Source organism: Dreissena polymorpha, chromosome 8 (genome assembly GCF_020536995.1).
Source record: "Dreissena polymorpha isolate Duluth1 chromosome 8, UMN_Dpol_1.0, whole genome shotgun sequence".
NCBI classification, from domain to species: domain Eukaryota; kingdom Metazoa; phylum Mollusca; class Bivalvia; order Myida; family Dreissenidae; genus Dreissena; species Dreissena polymorpha.
The window spans coordinates 50,122,890-50,142,645 of NC_068362.1; the positions used below are offsets into that span (position 1 = coordinate 50,122,890).

General features: G+C 41.2%; 1 protein-coding gene across 1 annotated transcript in view; it reads right to left on the bottom strand.

Annotated features, from left to right (window-relative positions):
- Positions 1-19,756, bottom strand: part of LOC127843187 (anaphase-promoting complex subunit 4-like) — an 84,577-nt gene that overhangs the window by 37,997 nt on the left and 26,824 nt on the right. Inside the window, exons 16-21 of the mRNA XM_052373048.1 lie at positions 15,174-15,220; positions 14,262-14,327; positions 11,289-11,375; positions 5,711-5,798; positions 3,958-4,055; positions 3,198-3,259 (exon numbers count right to left, since the gene is read on the bottom strand). Of these exons, the coding sequence (XP_052229008.1) occupies positions 3,198-3,259; positions 3,958-4,055; positions 5,711-5,798; positions 11,289-11,375; positions 14,262-14,327; positions 15,174-15,220 (448 nt within the window). The remainder of the gene's footprint in view (positions 1-3,197; positions 3,260-3,957; positions 4,056-5,710; positions 5,799-11,288; positions 11,376-14,261; positions 14,328-15,173; positions 15,221-19,756) is intronic.

The window sequence follows — 19,756 nt, forward strand, 5'->3', positions numbered from 1 at the left end:
GCGATTCTAAACTTTTCTTTTTTTTTTGTCAATTTACCAAACGTGAAAAGGTCCCTTAAATATGATCAAAAAGCAGATCTAAGAAGGAAGTTCAATTCATACTCTGTAAACTTAAAGGAATTTGATATTCCTCCCCAATTTTGTTTCCACATTTTTGACCATAAGTCTAACACATTTTGTGTGACAAATCGCAACAAGACCTTTTGCGACATTTGTGAAAACTCTGTTATAAAATCACAATTTCCTGGCCTTGGCAGAACAATTGGTGTTTATTATTGTTCAAGACAGTGATGTGCATAATCCATTACAAGTATATCTCTGTTATAAGTGTGTTAAACAACCACTTGTAATATGTTTCATATGAATTTTAACCACCATACCACTATTCTTTGTGTAGTTTAAGATATCACACATATAATGCAAACGTTTTATAAAACTACTGTCAACATCTTTTCCATCAAATGGCAGAACATGATTGTATATTAACATGTACTTTCTTAGTTCTCTTGAGCAATGTCTGGGATATAGTTTGGAAGCAACTTGAAGAACACAGATTGACAGGAACTTGTTAAGGAGTGATTTCTGAGGAACAGTTAAGACAATGTAAATGAAAGTAGTTTGTAAAACGCATATCCAGCAGAGACTGACTGGGACTCACGTGGGAAGCCACAATGTATATTATCAACAGCTTGGGGATCACTTTACATGTATATTGTAACGCGTGATTGGTGACTACAGTACAGGCAATATAGGTGAAAGTTTATGCAACGCAGTTTCGGCTGGGACTGGTTGGTTGTACGTGGAAAGCTACCATGTACATCAATCAACAGCTTGGGAGGCAATTAAGTTTGAAGAGAGGCATTACCACGACCTTATCTACAACAGATAACGCACATTAAAACTGAAACTAATTGCATTCATTATATTCACAGATGTTTTGCTGAGATATGGCCACATCTGCTCAGCAGAAAAGTACAACAAGCATGACTTTGCTGGATTCTATTAAATTCAAATATTTATGTATTTGTTCAACAAGCCTGCCATGAACAATAAAGTAACATGTTTGTGGCACACAGGCAACTCTAACAAGATGGAAGATTGCTATCAAAACTGAAGCAAAAGTTGTTGACTGACTGCAGGAATATGCTGCCTGCACAAATCAGCCAATATTTACAGAGAAGAAACTATTTCTCATGAAAAGTTTGATTGGCTACACATTTTTCTTCCCAAACCCTGTATAAATGTCCAAAATAACAGGAATTCTGAATTAAATGGGTAAACTTGGAAAAAGAATTATTTCAAAAATCTGTTTCTAAAGGACTAATATAGACAACTGCTTGACCCTTGACAACTGCATTGTATAAACAATGTTTAAGCTTTTTTCTTTTTTTTCAAACCTATTTATTTAAGCTCGATTGAATAGAAAGCCTAAGGCTTATTTGAAACACTCTCGAGTCCATTTCGTGGGTGCCTATGGGAGAGATCTCAAGAACGCTCCCACAGTGGGGATCGAACCCATGACCTCCCGATCGCTAGGCGGACACCATATCCACTGCGCCATGGCGACCTGTTTCAGCTTTATTTCTTGATATAATAAATATAAGAAAATTTCACTGTATGTTCCTTTGCATTAGGACACAGAATCAGTGCTCTTGAGAAGGATTGAGAACAAATTATTACAGTACTTTTAAATTCAAGGAAAAAGGGGACACAAAGAAATATAAAGGTATACTCTTCCCACACAAATAACTACTATGGGAAATGCATACATGAATACATGGTAACACATGGCTTGTTCATAAAGCAGCTCTTAAATAACAGCATATTTGTAAAACTATCCATTGCTACAATTTGGTATTGAAAGCTAATGTGATTGTGTTTATATCAAATACAGTCAAAACTAAGAACAGAGGTCAGTCAAGGGAAATGGACCTTGTGACAGTTGTCGACAAGTGACCGCTATTGTTGGATCAACACTTTTACCCCCACCCAGTTGTTAGCACACAGTATAAAACAAAGGCTCATTGCCGTTAACTAAGCATATATACATAAATAATTTCTACTAAATAATACAGAATAATGTCTTATTAATTGATATAATTTCTTAACTATTTTTTACTAAATCTTTTACTTTATCAACGATAGAATTGTTGTTTACACATGCATCTCATACAATCAGTAAATCCGACCGTTCATATTACATCCATAGGGATGTATTTTTAAATAAAAATTTCACGTGTCATTGAAGTCACGTCCAGACAATTATAAATGCGGATTCACTGTCATAAACCGAAAGAACCGTGTAACTGTATTGTTTTCTATTATAAGAAAAAGAAGCCAAAATATTGTTAAACAAGTGTGCCAAACTGTCACAAGATACGCCCGTTTGAAGGTTTTGGACAACTTGACCCATACTTGGACTAGACCTAGATATGATTTAGACACAACTTCTGACCACATTTGGTGAAGATCAGATGAAAACTACTTCAATTAGAGAGCTGGCACCATGCTAAATCCTTGAAATGCACTAAGTGACCTCGTGACCTAGTTTTTGACCCAGCATGACCCATATTTGAACATGACCTAGATATTGTCTAGATACAACTTCTGACCACATTTGGTGAAGATCTGATGAAAACTACTTCAATTAGAGAGCGGACACCATGCTAAATGCTTGAAATGCACTAAGTGACCTCATGACCTAGTTTTTGACCCGGCATGACCCATATTTTAACTTGACCTGGATATCATTTAGACACAACTTCTGACCACATTTGGTGAAGATCGGATGAAAACTTCTTCAATTAGATAGCAGACACCATGCTAAATCCTTGAAATGCAATAAGTGACCCCGTGACCTAGTTTTTGACCCGGCATGACCCATATTCGAACTTGCCCTAGATATTATCTAGATACAACTTCTGACCAAGTTTGGTGAAGATCGGATGAAAACTTATTTGAATAAGAGAGCGGCCACTGCTGTGGAATAACTCAAAAACTCTAAGAGCTTTGATGTCCAAAACTCAACTTTCATTTAGGCCTTCCTTTAGGCCTTCTTATGGTTCCCTAATGCACATAACTGTTACAAGTTATTGTTGGCACACAATAAAATAAGATGCTGCAGACCTTTTATGATGACACACAAATATGATATTTAAACAACCTGCAATGGTCGAATGCCAGCATCCAGTGCTTACCTGGGACATGTGGAGAAGAGGTAGAGGGAGGACACGCACTGTACTGACTTGCCTATGGTCAGCTGTAAAATATTAATTGAGCCTTGTTCTGAGAAAACTGGGCTTAATGCATGTGCAGTCCGCACAGGCTAATCAGGGACGACACTTTCCGCATAAACTAGATTTTCGGTAAAAAGGGACATCCTTTAAATGAAAAATACCATTAAAGCGGAAAGTGTGCCTGATTAGCCTGTGTGTGGACTGCACAGGCTAATCTGGGATGACACTTTAGGCACATATAATGTTGTGTCATTCAAACAAATGTGGGCAACAATTGATGGGTAAAATTCCTGCATTAAGCCATTGCCCCATCAGAAGCAAAGTGAAAATGGCTTTTGCAACCAGCATAAAACCAGAACAGCCTGCAAGTTTTATGCTGTTTGCTGCTCATCAGTAACTAAGGGTTGTAAATGAAGCCATTAAAACTTGAATTTAGTAAGAAAGGATATTAATTTAATGTATCTTTCTTTTTACTTTCTAAGGGACTACAAATGCGTACAAATATGTATATAAGTGGAAAGGGTTAAATAGCTACTGTGTTGTTGAGTGTTTTAACAGGAATAATATTTCATCCTTTGATGAGCTCAACATAATTGATATTAAAAAGAACAACTTAATCTGAAGTTTTAACTTAAGAACAACATAAAATAAGATTTCTCTTGTGAGCTTTGTGAATTATGGGCCCAGAATTGCTCATAATTCCACCTCAAGGCCTACTTACAGCAGGTTTATGCAGCATTGCATATGTGTCCTGTTCCAGGGACTCCTGCAGTTGTAGAAGGGACTTGTTGCTTTCTACTGGGTACAGCACCTTGCTATCTGTGGAGGACAACAGTGTGGTTCAGTGAGAACAACACCTTGCTATATGTGGAGGACAACAGTGTGGTTCAGTGAGAACAACACCTTGCTATCTGTGGAGGACAACAGTGTGGTTCAGTGAGAACAACACCTTGCTATATGTGGAGGGACAAATATGGTTCAGAGGGAAACTATTGTACTTTCTTTTTTTTTAATAGGGTACAATAGTTTCATGTTCAACCCAAAACAGGCAAAACTGCATGCAAGTTCTGTCATTATCATATAACTTAAATGCATCAATTTTAGCTAGGCTGTGGCTCAAGTGGGAAAATTGATGAAACACTTTGGATTATGATTCCTTTTTAATAGAAAAACTTGGAGACTTGTGGACCTTCTTTGTGTGGGTGCAGGTAAAGATCTTATTGCCTATAGAAATATCTTAATTCACATGGAAAAAAAGCTTTTTGTATTCACAGTTGAGCACTTCAAATCAATCGAACACCTTTTTCGAATTTTCCCTTAAGGTAATGAGAAAGGATCATTGCAAATACTGTGGATTTAATCATTTTTGCAGAGCTCCCATTGTTTGCCATTTTTGTCACACCTTCAGTATGAGAATGTATGACCAAGGCAAATATTAACTGATTTAGCAATAAGTCATCTCCTAAATGGGTACATGTTCATTCATTAATACTAACCTTGATTAAATAGTTCATTTATGTCTATATTTTCACTTTGTTCACATCAATTATGTGTTATATCCATAAGTAAGATATTATGTGTAAATTAAAAAAAACTTCAACAAAAGTTATGTAAAATGCATTTTATTGGAAATCAGCAAGTGCAAATTTGGAAAAACCTATCAGAATATAACTATTCAATTGATGTAAAAAAAACAACACATTTTTGTTAAACAATAAATTTGGATGTGGTCTGCTAAAACACATGAAAATACAGCTGATATGAACATGGGAATGTATTCTAAAATATAAAAGCATAAACATGTTCTTTGCAACGTAAGGTTTGGCAATAAACGCAAGGAAAATACCTTCTTCTCACAAGTTGACAAACTGAGTAAAGAATTTGCGTGCCAAAATGTGGAGCTTAAATTTAAGAGTGATTGCCATCAACAAAAAGGTGTGGTTTGGAATCCCATGGCCGAAGTCTTATGACACTACCTCTATTAACCAGAATCTGAGATGTTGACCCTCACGAATTAAGAACCTAAGTACCCCTGTGTTTATTACAACAAGCGTTCATAATATGACATTCCAGTGGTATTTTGCCTGATTGGGTGTTACATCAATCAAACAGTGCATATTCAATTTTTTTATTTAATTGCCATAGCACTTTTTTAAAACCAAGTTATATAGTCGCAATGGACATTGCATAACATTTGTGACATACGAATTCTAGTGAGTCCACAGTATTCGAATATGAATCTGAAGCCCAAAAAATATTGTATGCTACAAATATTGGTCTCAAAAGAAAAGTGAGGGAGTATCTGATTTTAAAACACACATTTTGGTAAAAAAAATAATCTGAAAAATATATAAAATCTGAAAAGACAATGTCACTAAATACAAACTTTACTGTAATGGGTACATACCCAAGGTAAGTGTAGTTTTTTGCCACAATGCATATTTATCATTGTTTGTGAGGCCTTATCCACATACCTTTGAGTGAGGGACTGGCGCGTGTGAACTGCACCCAGGGATTGTTGGAGATGTCAGGTGGGCAGCTCAACCTCTCTTTCTTCAAATACTGTAACACACCAGTCACAGTAGATTACATAGGAGACATTCAGTTCAGTTTTAACGTATTTATTTCAGTTTGAATACATTACATGCCTTGGGCTTATATAGACACACTTGAGCTAATTTCCTGGCATGAACCCGTACTTGATGCCTTTGGAAGGATTATGAGAACACTTCCCAACCCATTGAACCTGGGACCTCTCGGTAACACATGAGAACACTTCCCAACCCATTGAACCTGGGACCTCTCGGTAACACATGAGAACACTTCCCAACACATTGAACCAGGGACCTCTTGGTAACACATGAGAACACTTCCCAACACATTGAACCTGGGACCTCTCGGTAACACATGAGAACACTTCCCAACACATTGAACCTGGGACCTCTCGGTAACACATGAGAACACTTCCCAACCCATTGAACCTGGTACCTCTCGGTAACACATGAGAACACTTCCCAACACATTGAACCTGGGACCTCTCGGTAACACATGAGAACACTTCCCAACCCATTGAACCTGGGACCTCTTGGTAACACATGAGAACACTTCCCAACCCATTGAACCTGGGACCTCTCGGTAACACATGAGAACACTTCCCAACACATTGAACCTGGGACCTCTCGGTAACACATGAGAACACTTCCCAACACATTGAACCTGGGACCTCTTGGTAACACATGAGAACACTTCCCAACCCATTGAACCTGGTACCTCTGGGTAACACATGAGAACACTTCCCAACACATTGAACCTGGGACCTCTTGGTAACACATGATAACACTTCCCAACCCATTGAACCTGGTACCTCTGGGTAACACATGAGAACACTTCCCAACACATTGAACCTGGGACCTCTTGGTAACACATGATAACACTTCCCAACACATTGAACCTGGGACCTCTCGGTAACACAACATCATGAGAACACTTCCCAACACATTGAACCTGGGACCTCTCGGTAACACAACATCATATGAGAACACTTCCCAACACATTGAACCAGGGACCTCTCGGTAACACAACATCATGATAACACTTCCCAACACATTGAACCTGGGACCTCTCGGTAACACAACACATGAGAACACTTCCCAACACATTGAACCTGGGACATCTTGGTAACACATGAGAACACTTCCCAACACATTGAACCAGGGACCTCTCGGTAACACAACATCATGAGAACACTTCCCAACACATTGAACCTGGGACCTCTCGGTAACACAACATCATGAGAACACTTCCCAACACATTGAACCTGGGACCTCTCGGTAACACAACATCATGAGAACACTTCCCAACACATTGAACCTGGGACCTCTCGGTAACACAACATCATGAGAACACTTCCCAACACATTGAACCAGGGACCTCTCTGTAACACATGAGAACACTTCCCAACACATTGGACCTGGGACCTCTTGGTAACACATGAGAACACTTCCCAACACATTGAGCCTGGGACCTCTTGGTAACACAACATCATGAGAACACTTCCCAACACATTGAACCTGGGACCTCTCGGTAACACAACATCATGAGAACACTTCCCAACACATTGAACCTGGGACCTCTCGGTAACACAACATCATGAGAACACTTCCCAACACATTGAACCTGGGACCTCTCGGTAACACAACATCATGAGAACACTTCCCAACACATTGAACCAGGGACCTCTCTGTAACACATGAGAACACTTCCCAACACATTGAACCTGGGACCTCTTGGTAACACATGAGAACACTTCCCAACACATTGAACCTGGGACCTCTTGGTAACACAACATCATGAGAACACTTCCCAACACATTGAACCTGGGACCGCTCGGTAACACAACATGAGAACACTTCCCAACACATTGAACCAGGGACCTCTCGGTAACACAACATCATGAGAACACTTCCCAACACATTGAACCAGGGACCTCTCGGTAACACAACATCATGAGAACACTTCCCAACACATTGAACCTGGGACCTCTCGGTAACACAACATCATGAGAACACTTCCCAACACATTGAACCTGGGACCTCTCGGTAACACAACATCATGAGAACACTTCCCAACCCATTGAACCTGGGACCTCTCGGTAACACAACATCATGAGAACACTTCCCAACACATTGAACCAGGGACCTCTCGGTAACACAACATCATGATAACACTTCCCAACACATTGAACCTGGTACCTCTCGGTAACACAACATCATGAGAACACTTCCCAACACATTGAACCTGGGACCTCTCGGTAACACATGAGAACACTTCCCAACCCATTGAACCTGGGACCTCTCGGTAACACAACATCATGAGAACACTTCCCAACACATTGAACCTGGGACCTCTCGGTAACACAACATCATGAGAACACTTCCCAACACATTCAACCTGGGACCTCTCGGTAACACAACATCATGAGAACACTTCCCAACACATTGAACCTGGGACCTCTCGGTAACACATGAGAACACTTCCCAACACATTGAACCTGGTACCTCTCGGTAACACAACATCATGAGAACACTTCCCAACACATTGAACCTGGGACCTCTCGGTAACACATGAGAACACTTCCCAACCCAATGAACCTGGGACCTCTCGGTAACACAACATCATGAGAACACTTCCCAACACATTGAACCTGGGACCTCTCGGTAACACATGAGAACACTTCCCAACACATTGAACCTGGGACCTCTCGGTAACACAACATCATGAGAACACTTCCCAACACATTGAACCTGGGACCTCTCGGTAACACAACATCATGAGAACACTTCCCAACCCATTGAACCTGGTACCTCTGGGTAACACATGAGAACACTTCCCAACACATTGAACCTGGGACCTCTCGGTAACACAACATCATGAGAACACTTCCAACACATTGAACCTGGAACCTCTCGGTAACACAACATCATGAGAACACTTCCCAACACATTGAACCTGGGACCTCTCGGTAACACAACATCATGAGAACACTTCCCAACCCATTGAACCTGGGACCTCTCGGTAACACAACATCATGAGAACACTTCCCAACACATTGAACCTGGGACCTCTCGGTAACACAACATCATGAGAACACTTCCCAACACATTGAACCTGGGACCTCTTGGTAACACATGAGAACACTTCCCAACACATTGAACCTGGGACCTCTTGGTAACACAACATCATGAGAACACTTCCCAACACATTGAACCTGGAACCTCTTGGTAACACATGAGAACACTTCCCAACACATTGAACCTGGGACCTCTCGGTAACACAACATCATGAGAACACTTCCCAACACATTGAACCTGGGACCTCTTGGTAACACATGAGAACACTTCCCAACACATTGAACCTGGGACCTCTCGGTAACACAACATCATGAGAACACTTCCAACACATTGAACCTGGAACCTCTCGGTAACACAACATCATGAGAACACTTCCCAACACATTGAACCTGGGACCTCTCGGTAACACAACATCATGAGAACACTTCCCAACACATTGAACCTGGGACCTCTTGGTAACACATGAGAACACTTCCCAACACATTGAACCAGGGACCTCTCGGTAACACATGAGAACACTTCCCAACACATTGAACCTGGGACCTCTCGGTAACACAACATCATGAGAACACTTCCCAACCCATTGAACCTGGGACCTCACGGTAACACAACATCATGAGAACACTTCCCAACACATTGAACCTGGGACCTCTCGGTAACACAACATCATGAGAACACTTCCCAACACATTGAACCTGGGACCTCTCGGTAACACAACATCATATCCATAACACCATTGCAACTTAGAAGAAATTATGGGAACAGAAGTCAAGTGGTAGGGTGCAATTCTTGGAATAGGAAGGTCCCTGGTTCGATGCCCGCTCAGACCTCTGGAAATTTTCTGAGCAAATAAATGAATCCCACGCTTGCTCCTCTCCACCCAGGAGTATAAATGGGTACCTGTGAGGGAAATAAGCCGTGGCTGCACACTGCCATCGAGTGTTATCCGATTAATTATATCCCAGTGATCAGGGCATAAGTTGATAAAATCAGCTGACGATGTACCTTCACCAAATTCAGACAATAAACCTGAACATTTACGGAACCTTCTACTTTTGTTGAATGTCAGGGTATTACATTATATTTAAGTCTTACATGTTATTCAATTTATCCCATCATAATCTGCTTTTGTTTCAGAAATGAATGAACGAAAACAACATGACAAACATCAAACTAGTGACCCCAATTTCAATAGGGGCCATCTACTGTCCAAGGCCAATGCACATGTGAAGAATCAAGTCAATCAGTCAATTCTTTGACAAGGTATTGATCGAAAACAATTTTCGCACTGATTGTGACAGTAACCTTGACCTTTGACCTTGTGACCCCAATTTTAATAGGGGTCATCTACTGTCTAAGGCCAATGCACATGTGAAGTACCAAACCAATTGGTCAATTTGTTGACGAGTTATTGATCAAAAACTATTTTCACACTTAATGTGACAGTGACCTTTGACATAGTGACCCCAATTTTTATAGGGGTCATCAACTGTCCAAGGCCAATGCACATGGGAAGTATCAAGCCAATGGGTCAATTCGTTGACGAGTTATTGATTGGAAACAAACTTGTCAACCTAACGAATCGGAGGCCATGGGTTTGATCCCCACCACTGTGGGAGCATTCTTTAGAACTCCCAAAAAGACACCTAGTACTGCTTCTACGCAAGAACCTGACAGAACAGTGTATAAAACAAGAGCACCGCATAACGGTCGCCACCCTCCGCTACTGGTGCAGTTTTGAATAAATGAAAGCTTGTCAGAATTATTTTTTTTAGAGGTCACAGTGACCTTGACCTTTGACCTAGTGACCCAAAATTGGTGTGCCGTGTAGAACTCATCAAGGTGCATCTACATATGAAGTTTCAAAGTTGTAGGTGGAAGCACTTTGATTTTAGAGCGAATGTTAAAGTTTATGTTAAAGTTTTATATTAGAGGTCACAGTAACCTTGACCTTTGGCCTAGTGACCCAAAAATGGGTGTGGCATGTAGAACTCATCAAGGTGCATCTACATATAAAGTTTCAAAGTTGTAGGTGGAAGCACTTTGATTTTAGAGCCTATGTTGAACTTAAATATTAGAGGTCAGTGACCTTGACCTTTGACCTAGTGACCCAAAAATGGGTGTGGCGTGTAGAACTCATTAAGGTGCATCTACATATGAAGTTTCAAAGTTGCAGGTGGAAGCACTTTGATTTTAGAGCCTATGTTAAGGTTTTAGCACGACGCCTACGTCGACGACGAGCTGGCTATGACAATACCTCTGGTTTTCTCCGAAAACGCCAAGCTAATAAGCTTTAAGCTTTCGATGCAATCGAGCTTAAATCAATAGTTTTCCATTAAACTAAACTTATCTAACAATTCTCTAGTATTGTCTACATACATGACAGATAATCATATTGCAGCTTATTACCATTCAACCCTACCTGTCCAACCTTCTCCAGTTTGAAGCCTGGTTTCTTGTCTGTGGGAGACGTAGCACGCAGGTCTTCTATAGACTCCTCCTCCTCCCTCTGTGATAGGAGACAAGGATTTTGTTTAAATTCTGGACTTTAGTGGCTCTCTAAACCCTTTACAACTTAGATATGTATTTAACCCTTTACCACTTAGATACGTATTTAACCCTCTACCACTTAGATATGTATTTCACCCTCTACCACTTAGATACCTAGGTATATTTACACATTTGTAGTCCCTTAGAAAGTTAAATTTAATTTAAGACCTTTCTTCTAGATTCAAGTTTTTAAGGCTTCATTTCCAACCCTTAGATACTGATGAGCAGCAAACAGCATAAAACCTGAACAGAAAGCGAGTTACTCACAGGCTGTTCTGGTTCTATGCTGTTTGCACATAGCCAATTTCACTTTGCTTCTCAGTGAGAAAGGGTTACCTATGTCTCCCTTTGCAGATGAAGACCAATGTAGACCAAAATATACTTGGGATATCTCAGTTTTTAGTGCGATATAATGTTGTATCATTTAATTGCATATTTTTGTCATAGTTTCTTATGTCAACATAATAATGCCATGGGTAAATTATTGTAACATCAACGTTTAATCATATTGGTATAATATAATATCAACAATCTACAGCATAATTTGTCAATAATGACAAAGCAGTTACATTAAAAACAATTAGCGGAGAATACAGAGGTTTTTGCTTACTACTGTTAAAAAGATAGCAAAAGGTACTACAGAGAACATATTGATTTACTGAAATCTGACAAATGAAATAATCATCTCTTTCAAAATGTTGTAGGGATATGTATTTGCTTCCGTCAGTCGCACTATTGTATGCGCAAAGCTGAGTGCTACATGGCGTATTATCAAGGTTTCAAACTTGCATTATTTTGAAAGAGTTTTTGCCATTTGTTTCTAATCAAATTTATAAGCCTGTGTCATGCTCTTCTCTGTGAAAATCCTACTTGTTACATGCGAGTTTTGTTAAATTTAAACAGGATGATTATCTGCAAGTGCCAGAACGTACATTGTAAAGGTTTTACCTTCTTTTAAATAAGTTATTGCCCTTTGTTTAACATTACATATAAATGCTAAAGCACTAATTTAAAAATTACATATAAAAGCTTCGGTCACACTCTCCTGTCTACAACTTATAGATATTGCATGAGATTTTTGTCAATTAAGTACAGAATGATTACCTGCGAGTGCTACAGCCCATATTGTCAATGTTTCACTATTGATTTAAATTTTAAAAAAAATTCTGCCCTTTGCAAAAAAATCAAATCTAAAAGCTCCCATGTGCATTTTGAATGTGATTTTTGTCCAAATTTTGTATTTCTGTATTTATTATCTTGTTTAATTGCACATTGTCGAGGTTTCATGCTTTTATTATTTTTGAAATAGCTATTGCCCTTCGTAAAAATTCTACATAAAAGCCTCTGTACAAAACTCCAAAATACTGATGAAATATGGTTATTGTTCCATCCATTTCTTCTCAATGTCCTCAATGAATCATTGTGAATCAAGCCTTATATAAATACCTTCAATATAAAAGAAGTTATGTTCTGCACAAAATCATTGTGTAACAAGGTGTGTTTGTGAAACACTATGTACCTCCATATATTTGACCTTTGACCGTGAAGGATGACCTTGACCTTTCACCACTAAAAACGTGCAGCTGCATATGATACACGTGCATGCGAAATATTAAGTTGCTATCTTTTAATATTGCAAAAGTTATGGCAAATGTTAAAGTTTGACGCAAACAAACAAACTAACAAACAGACATGGAAAAAACAACATGTCCCCCAGTATAGACTGGGGGACATACAAAGCAATAGCTCTGCAAATAGATGTATGGTGTCTATATTATGCATTTCCCCTCAATGCCCTCTATCATTACTATCAAGTTTTATTTGAAAACCTTCATTTATTCCTAAGTTATGCATTACACAAGGTACTGACAAAACAAAAAATAAATTATGGTCAATTAGCCTACAAATTCTAATAAAAGATTTGTGGTTCTTGTACTAAACACTTCCTCTCTATGTCCTCTAGCAATGGACCAAGTTTTATAACCTTTTCCCAATGAGAAGCAAAGTGAAAACGGCTATGTGCAAACAGCATAAATCCAGAACAGCCTTTGAGTAACTCGCAGTCTGTTCAGGTTTTATGCTGTTTGCTGCTAATCAGTATCTAAGGTTTTGATATGAAGCCTTACAAACTTGAATCTATTAAAAAATATCTTAAATGACATTTAATTTTCTAAGGGACTACAAATGGGTGAAAATACGCATATAAGTGGTAAAGGTTTAACTATCTTCAATTCTACGACAGTAATGCTAAACAAGTATCCAATCCTCACAAGAGAATTATAGCTCTAAAATGCCCCTCAATCATTATCTGTGTCTTGTTTTGAGAAAACTGGGCTTAATTCATGTGCGTAAAGTGTCGTCCCAGATTAGCCTGTGCAGTCCGCACAGGCTAATCAGGGACAACACTTTCCGCTTTAATGGTATTTTTAGTTTAAAGGAAGTCCCTCCTTACCGAAAATCAATTTAAAGCGGAAAGTGTCGTCCCTGATTAGCCTGTGCGGACTGCACAGGCTAATCTGGGACGACACTTTACGCACATGTATTATGCCCAGTTTTATCAGAACAAGACACATCTGAAGCTTCATTTGAATCCTTCAACCCTGGCCCATAGTTTTTCCGCACAAGAAGCTAGACAGAATGACGAACAGAAGGACAGACGATGCCGCTACTTTACTTCTCGCTTTCAGCCCACACAAAGTGTTATCACCCCTGTTGTAAAAAGTCGTTTTCTCAAGTATAAAGTAACTTCATTAAATTATGCAACCATCTGCTTTAAATGTCCAATGAAGTATACTTACAATTTGTCAATACAACAAAATATTAGCAAATATCTACTGGCGAATACCTCTGTAAACTGAGCAAAGTTGTCCCTGAGGAAGTCTGCAACAAAGTTCACATCATGCTGGGTCATCTGGAAAGCAGGTGCACAAAGTAAGGACTATGCACCATGCACTGTGAAAAGTGGGTTTAATGCATGTGCGTAACAGTCTGCACAGGCTTATCAGGACCGCCTAAACTGGATTTTTGCTTAGAAGACTTTCTTTCAATAGAAAATGTCATTAAAGCGGAAAGTGTTGTCTTTGATTAGCCTGTGCAAACTGCACAGGCTAATTTGGGAAGACACTTTCCTCACATGCATTTAACCCCCTTTTCACAGAGCATGGCTAATATGTATGTACAGGCCACTTGCAATTGAATTATGTGAATTCAAAGTATCAAGTTTCATTAAAATGCTTATCTCCTACTTTATATAAAGAGATAATATTATTAATGTGGGGTAAAAGTGTGTGTGTGTGTGGGGGGGGGACACAGAAACACAAAATATCTATACATAAATATGTATGTATATTATCAGCACATTTGATAAATTAAATAACATATAAACATGAATAACAAGAGATGTGTTTGTCAGAAACACAATGCCCGCTATTGTGCCGCTTTGAAATAAAATTTCAATATATCATTTGGCAGGTTTAGAAAGAATCTCCCTTTTAAAGCTTATTACTTCCCTTGGATTGTATTTTTTTGACTTTTGACCCTGATGGATGACCTTGACCTTTCACCACTCAAAATGTGCAGCTTCATGAGATACACATGCATGCCAAATATTTTCAATATTGCAAAAGTAATCGCAAAACTTTAACCCAGGTTAAAGTTTTGGGACAGACGGACAGGCCAAAAACAATATGCCCCCGATCATTCAATCCGGGGGCATAAAAACATTAAAAACAGAAAAGGTAACAATTAATAAACATACTTCACTAAGCTCAGCTGGTGGCTTTTCATCAGACAGTCTTAGAATCACTGAAAACAATGATTTCATTAAACATGTTGAACACTTTACATGAAGTTTGTTCATCTTTTAATATTTGAGCTCAGTTATATTGAAAGATATAAGCATATATCCACACGGCTTGTCTGTTTTTTAGAAAGAACCAGTACTTGGTGTTATTGGAAGAATGCTCCTAAAGTGGGAATAAGTTTAAACCAATTTATTTTAGCTTGAATATATAGAAAGCCTAAGGCTTATTTGAAACACTCAAGTCTGTTTCCTGGGCCTAGAACCAGTACTTGGTGTCATTGGGGTAGATCTAAAGAACACTCCCAATGTGGGGATCGAACCCGTGACCTCCCGATCTCTAGGCAGACACCTTATCCACTATGTGACCTCCCGATCTCTAGGCAGACACCTTATCCACTATGTGACCTCCGTATCTCTAGGCAGACACCTTATCCACTATGTGACCTCCCGATCTCTAGGCAGACACTTTATCCACTATGTGACCTCCCGATTCAAAGGCAGACACCTTATCCACTTTGTGACCTCCGTATTGATAGGCGGACACCTTATCCACTTTGTGACCTCCCGATTGAAAGGCAGACACCTTATCCACTTTGTGACCTCCGTATTGATAGGCGGACACCTTATCCACTATGTGACCTCCCGATTGAAAGGCAGACACCTTATCCACTTTGTGACCTTCGTATTGATAGGCGGACACCTTATCCACTATGTGACCTCCCGATTGAAAGGCAGACACCTTATCCACTTTGTGACCTCCGTATTGATAGGCAGACACCTTATCCACTATGTGACCTCCCGATTGAAAGGCAGACACCTTATCCACTTTGTGACCTCCGTATTGATAGGCGGACACCTTATCCACTATGTGACCTCCTGATTGATAGGCAGACACCTTATCCACTTTGTGACCTCCCGATTGATAGGCGGACACCTTATCCACTATGTGACCTCCCGATTGATAGGCAGACACCTTATCCACTATGTGACCTCCCGATTGATAGGCAGACACCATATCCACTATGTGACCTCCCGATTGATAGGCGGACACCTTATCCACTACGTGACCTCCCGATTGAAAGGCAGACACCTTATCCACTTTGTGACCTCCGTATTGATAGGCGGACACCTTATCCACTATGTGACCTCCCGATTGATAGGCAGACACCTTATCCACTTTGTGACCTCCCGATTGATAGGCGGACACCTTATCCACTATGTGACCTCCCGATTGATAGGCAGACACCTTATCCACTATGTGACCTCCCGATTGATAGGCGGACACCTTATCCACTATGTGACCTCCCGATTGATAGGCAGACACCTTATCCACTATGTGACCTCCTGATTGATAGGCGGACACCTTATCCACTATGTGACCTCCCGATTGATAGGCAGACACCTTATACACTATGTGACCTCCCGATTGATAGGCAGACACCTTATCCACTTTGTGACCTCCCGATTGATAGGCGGACACCTTATCCACTATGTGACCTCCCGATTGATAGGCAGACACCTTATCCACTATGTGACCTCCCGATTGATAGGCGGACACCATATCCACTATGTGACCTCCCGATTGATAGGCGGACACCTTATCCACTATGTGACCTCCCGATTGAAAGGCAGACACCTTATCCACTTTGTGACCTCCCTATTGATAGGCGGACACCTTATCCACTATGTGACCTCCCGATTGATAGGCAGACACCTTATCCACTTTGTGACCTCCCGATTGATAGGCGGACACCTTATCCACTATGTGACCTCCCGATTGATAGGCAGACACCTTATCCACTATGTGACCTCCCGATTGATAGGCGGACACCTTATCCACTATGTGACCTCCCGATTGATAGGCAGACACCTTATCCACTATGTGACCTCCTGATTGATAGGTGGACACCTTATCCACTATGTGACCTCCCGATTGATAGGCAGACACCTTATCCACTATGTAACCTCCTGATTGATAGGCAGACACCTTATCTACTATGTGACCTCCCGATTGATAGGCGGACACCATATCCACTATGTGACCTCCCGATTGATAGGCGGACACCATATCAACTATGTGACCTCCCGATTGATAGGCAGACACCTTATCCACTATGTGACCTCCCGATTGATAGGCAGACACCTTATCCACTATGTGACCTCCCGATCGCTAGGCAGACACCATATCCACTATGTGACCTCCCAATTGATAGGCAGACACCTTATCCACTATGTGACCTCCCGATTGATAGGCAGACACCATATCCACTATGTAACCTCCTGATTGATAGGCAGACACCATATCCACTATGTGACCTCCCGATTGATAGGCAGACACCATATCCACTATCTGACCTCCCGATTGATATGCAGACACCTTATCCACTATGTGACCTCCCGATTGATAGGCAGACACCTTATCCATTTTGTGACCTCCGTATTGATAGGCGGACACCTTATCCACTATGTGACCTCCCGATTGATAAGCAGACACCTTATCCACTATGTGACCTCCCGATTGATAGGCAGACACCATATCCACTATGTGACCTCCGTATTGATAGGCGGACACCTTATCCACTATGTGACCTCCCGATTGAAAGGCAGACACCTTATCCACTTTGTGACCTCCGTATTGATAGGCGGACACTTTATCCACTATGTGACCTCCCGATTGATAGGCAGACACCTTATCCACTTTGTGACCTCCCGATTGATAGGCGGACACCTTATCCACTATGTGACCTCCCGATTGATAGGCAGACACCTTATCCACTATGTGACCTCCCGATTGATAGGCGGACACCTTATCCACTATGTGACCTCCCGATTGATAGGCAGACACCTTATCCACTATGTGACCTCCTGATTGATAAGCGGACACCTTATCCAATATGTGACCTCCCGATTGATAGGCAGACACCTTATCCACTATGTGACCTCCCGATTGATAGGCAGACACCTTATCCACTTTGTGACCTCCCGATTGATAGGCGGACACCTTATCCACTATGTGACCTCCCGATTGATAGGCAGACACCTTATCCACTATGTGACCTCCCGATTGATAGGCGGACACCATATCCACTATGTGACCTCCCGATTGATAGGCGGACACCTTATCCACTATGTGACCTCCCGATTGAAAGGCAGACACCTTATCCACTTTGTGACCTCCGTATTGATAGGCGGACACCTTATCCACTATGTGACCTCCCGATTGATAGGCAGACACCTTATCCACTTTGTGACCTCCCGATTGATAGGCGGACACCTTATCCACTATGTGACCTCCCGATTGATAGGCAGACACCTTATCCACTATGTGACCTCCCGATTGATAGGCGGACACCTTATCCACTATGTGACCTCCCGATTGATAGGCAGACACCTTATCCACTATGTGACCTCCTGATTGATAGGTGGACACCTTATCCACTATGTGACCTCCCGATTGATAGGCAGACACCTTATCCACTATGTGACCTCCTGATTGATAGGCAGAAACCTTATCCACTATGTGACCTCCCGATTGATAGGCAGACACCATATCCACTATGTGACCTCCCGATTGATAGGCGGACACCATATCCACTATGTGACCTCCCGATTGATAGGCAGACACCTTATCCACTATGTGACCTCCCGATTGATAGGCAGACACCTTATCCACTATGTGACCTCCCGATCGCTAGGCAGACACCATATCCACTATGTGACCTCCCAATTGATAGGCAGACACCTTATCCACTATGTGACCTCCCGATTGATAGGCAGACACTATATCCACTATGTGACCTCCTGATTGATAGGCAGACACCTTATCCACTATGTGACCTCCCGATTGATAGGCAGACACCATATCCACTATCTGACCTCCCGATTGATAGGCAGACACCTTATCCACTATGTGACCTCCTGATCGCTAGGCAGACACCATATCCACTATGTGACCTCCCGATTGATAGGCAGACACCATATCCACTATGTGACCTCCTGATTGATAGGCAGACACCTTATCCACTATGTGACCTCCCGATTGATAGGCAGACACCATATCCACTATCTGACCTCCCGATTGATAGGCAGACACCTTATCCACTATGTGACCTCCTGATCGCTAGGCAGACACCATATCCACTATGTGACCTCCCGATCGCAAGGCAGACACCTTATCCACTATGTGACCTCCAGATTGATAGGCAGACACCATATCCACTATGTGACCTCCTGATTGATAGGCAGACACCTTATCCACTATGTGACCTCCCGATTGATAGGCAGACACCATATCCACTATGTGACCTCCCGATCGCTAGGCAGACACCATATCCACTATGTGACCTCCCGATCGCTAAGCAGACACCTTATCCACTATGTGACCTCCCGATCGCTAGGCAGACACCATATTCACTATGTGACCTCCCGATCGCTAGGCAGACACCTTATCCACTATGTGACCTCCTGATTGATAGGCAGACACCATATCCACTATGTGACCTCCCGATCGCTAGGCAGACACCTTATCCACTATGTGA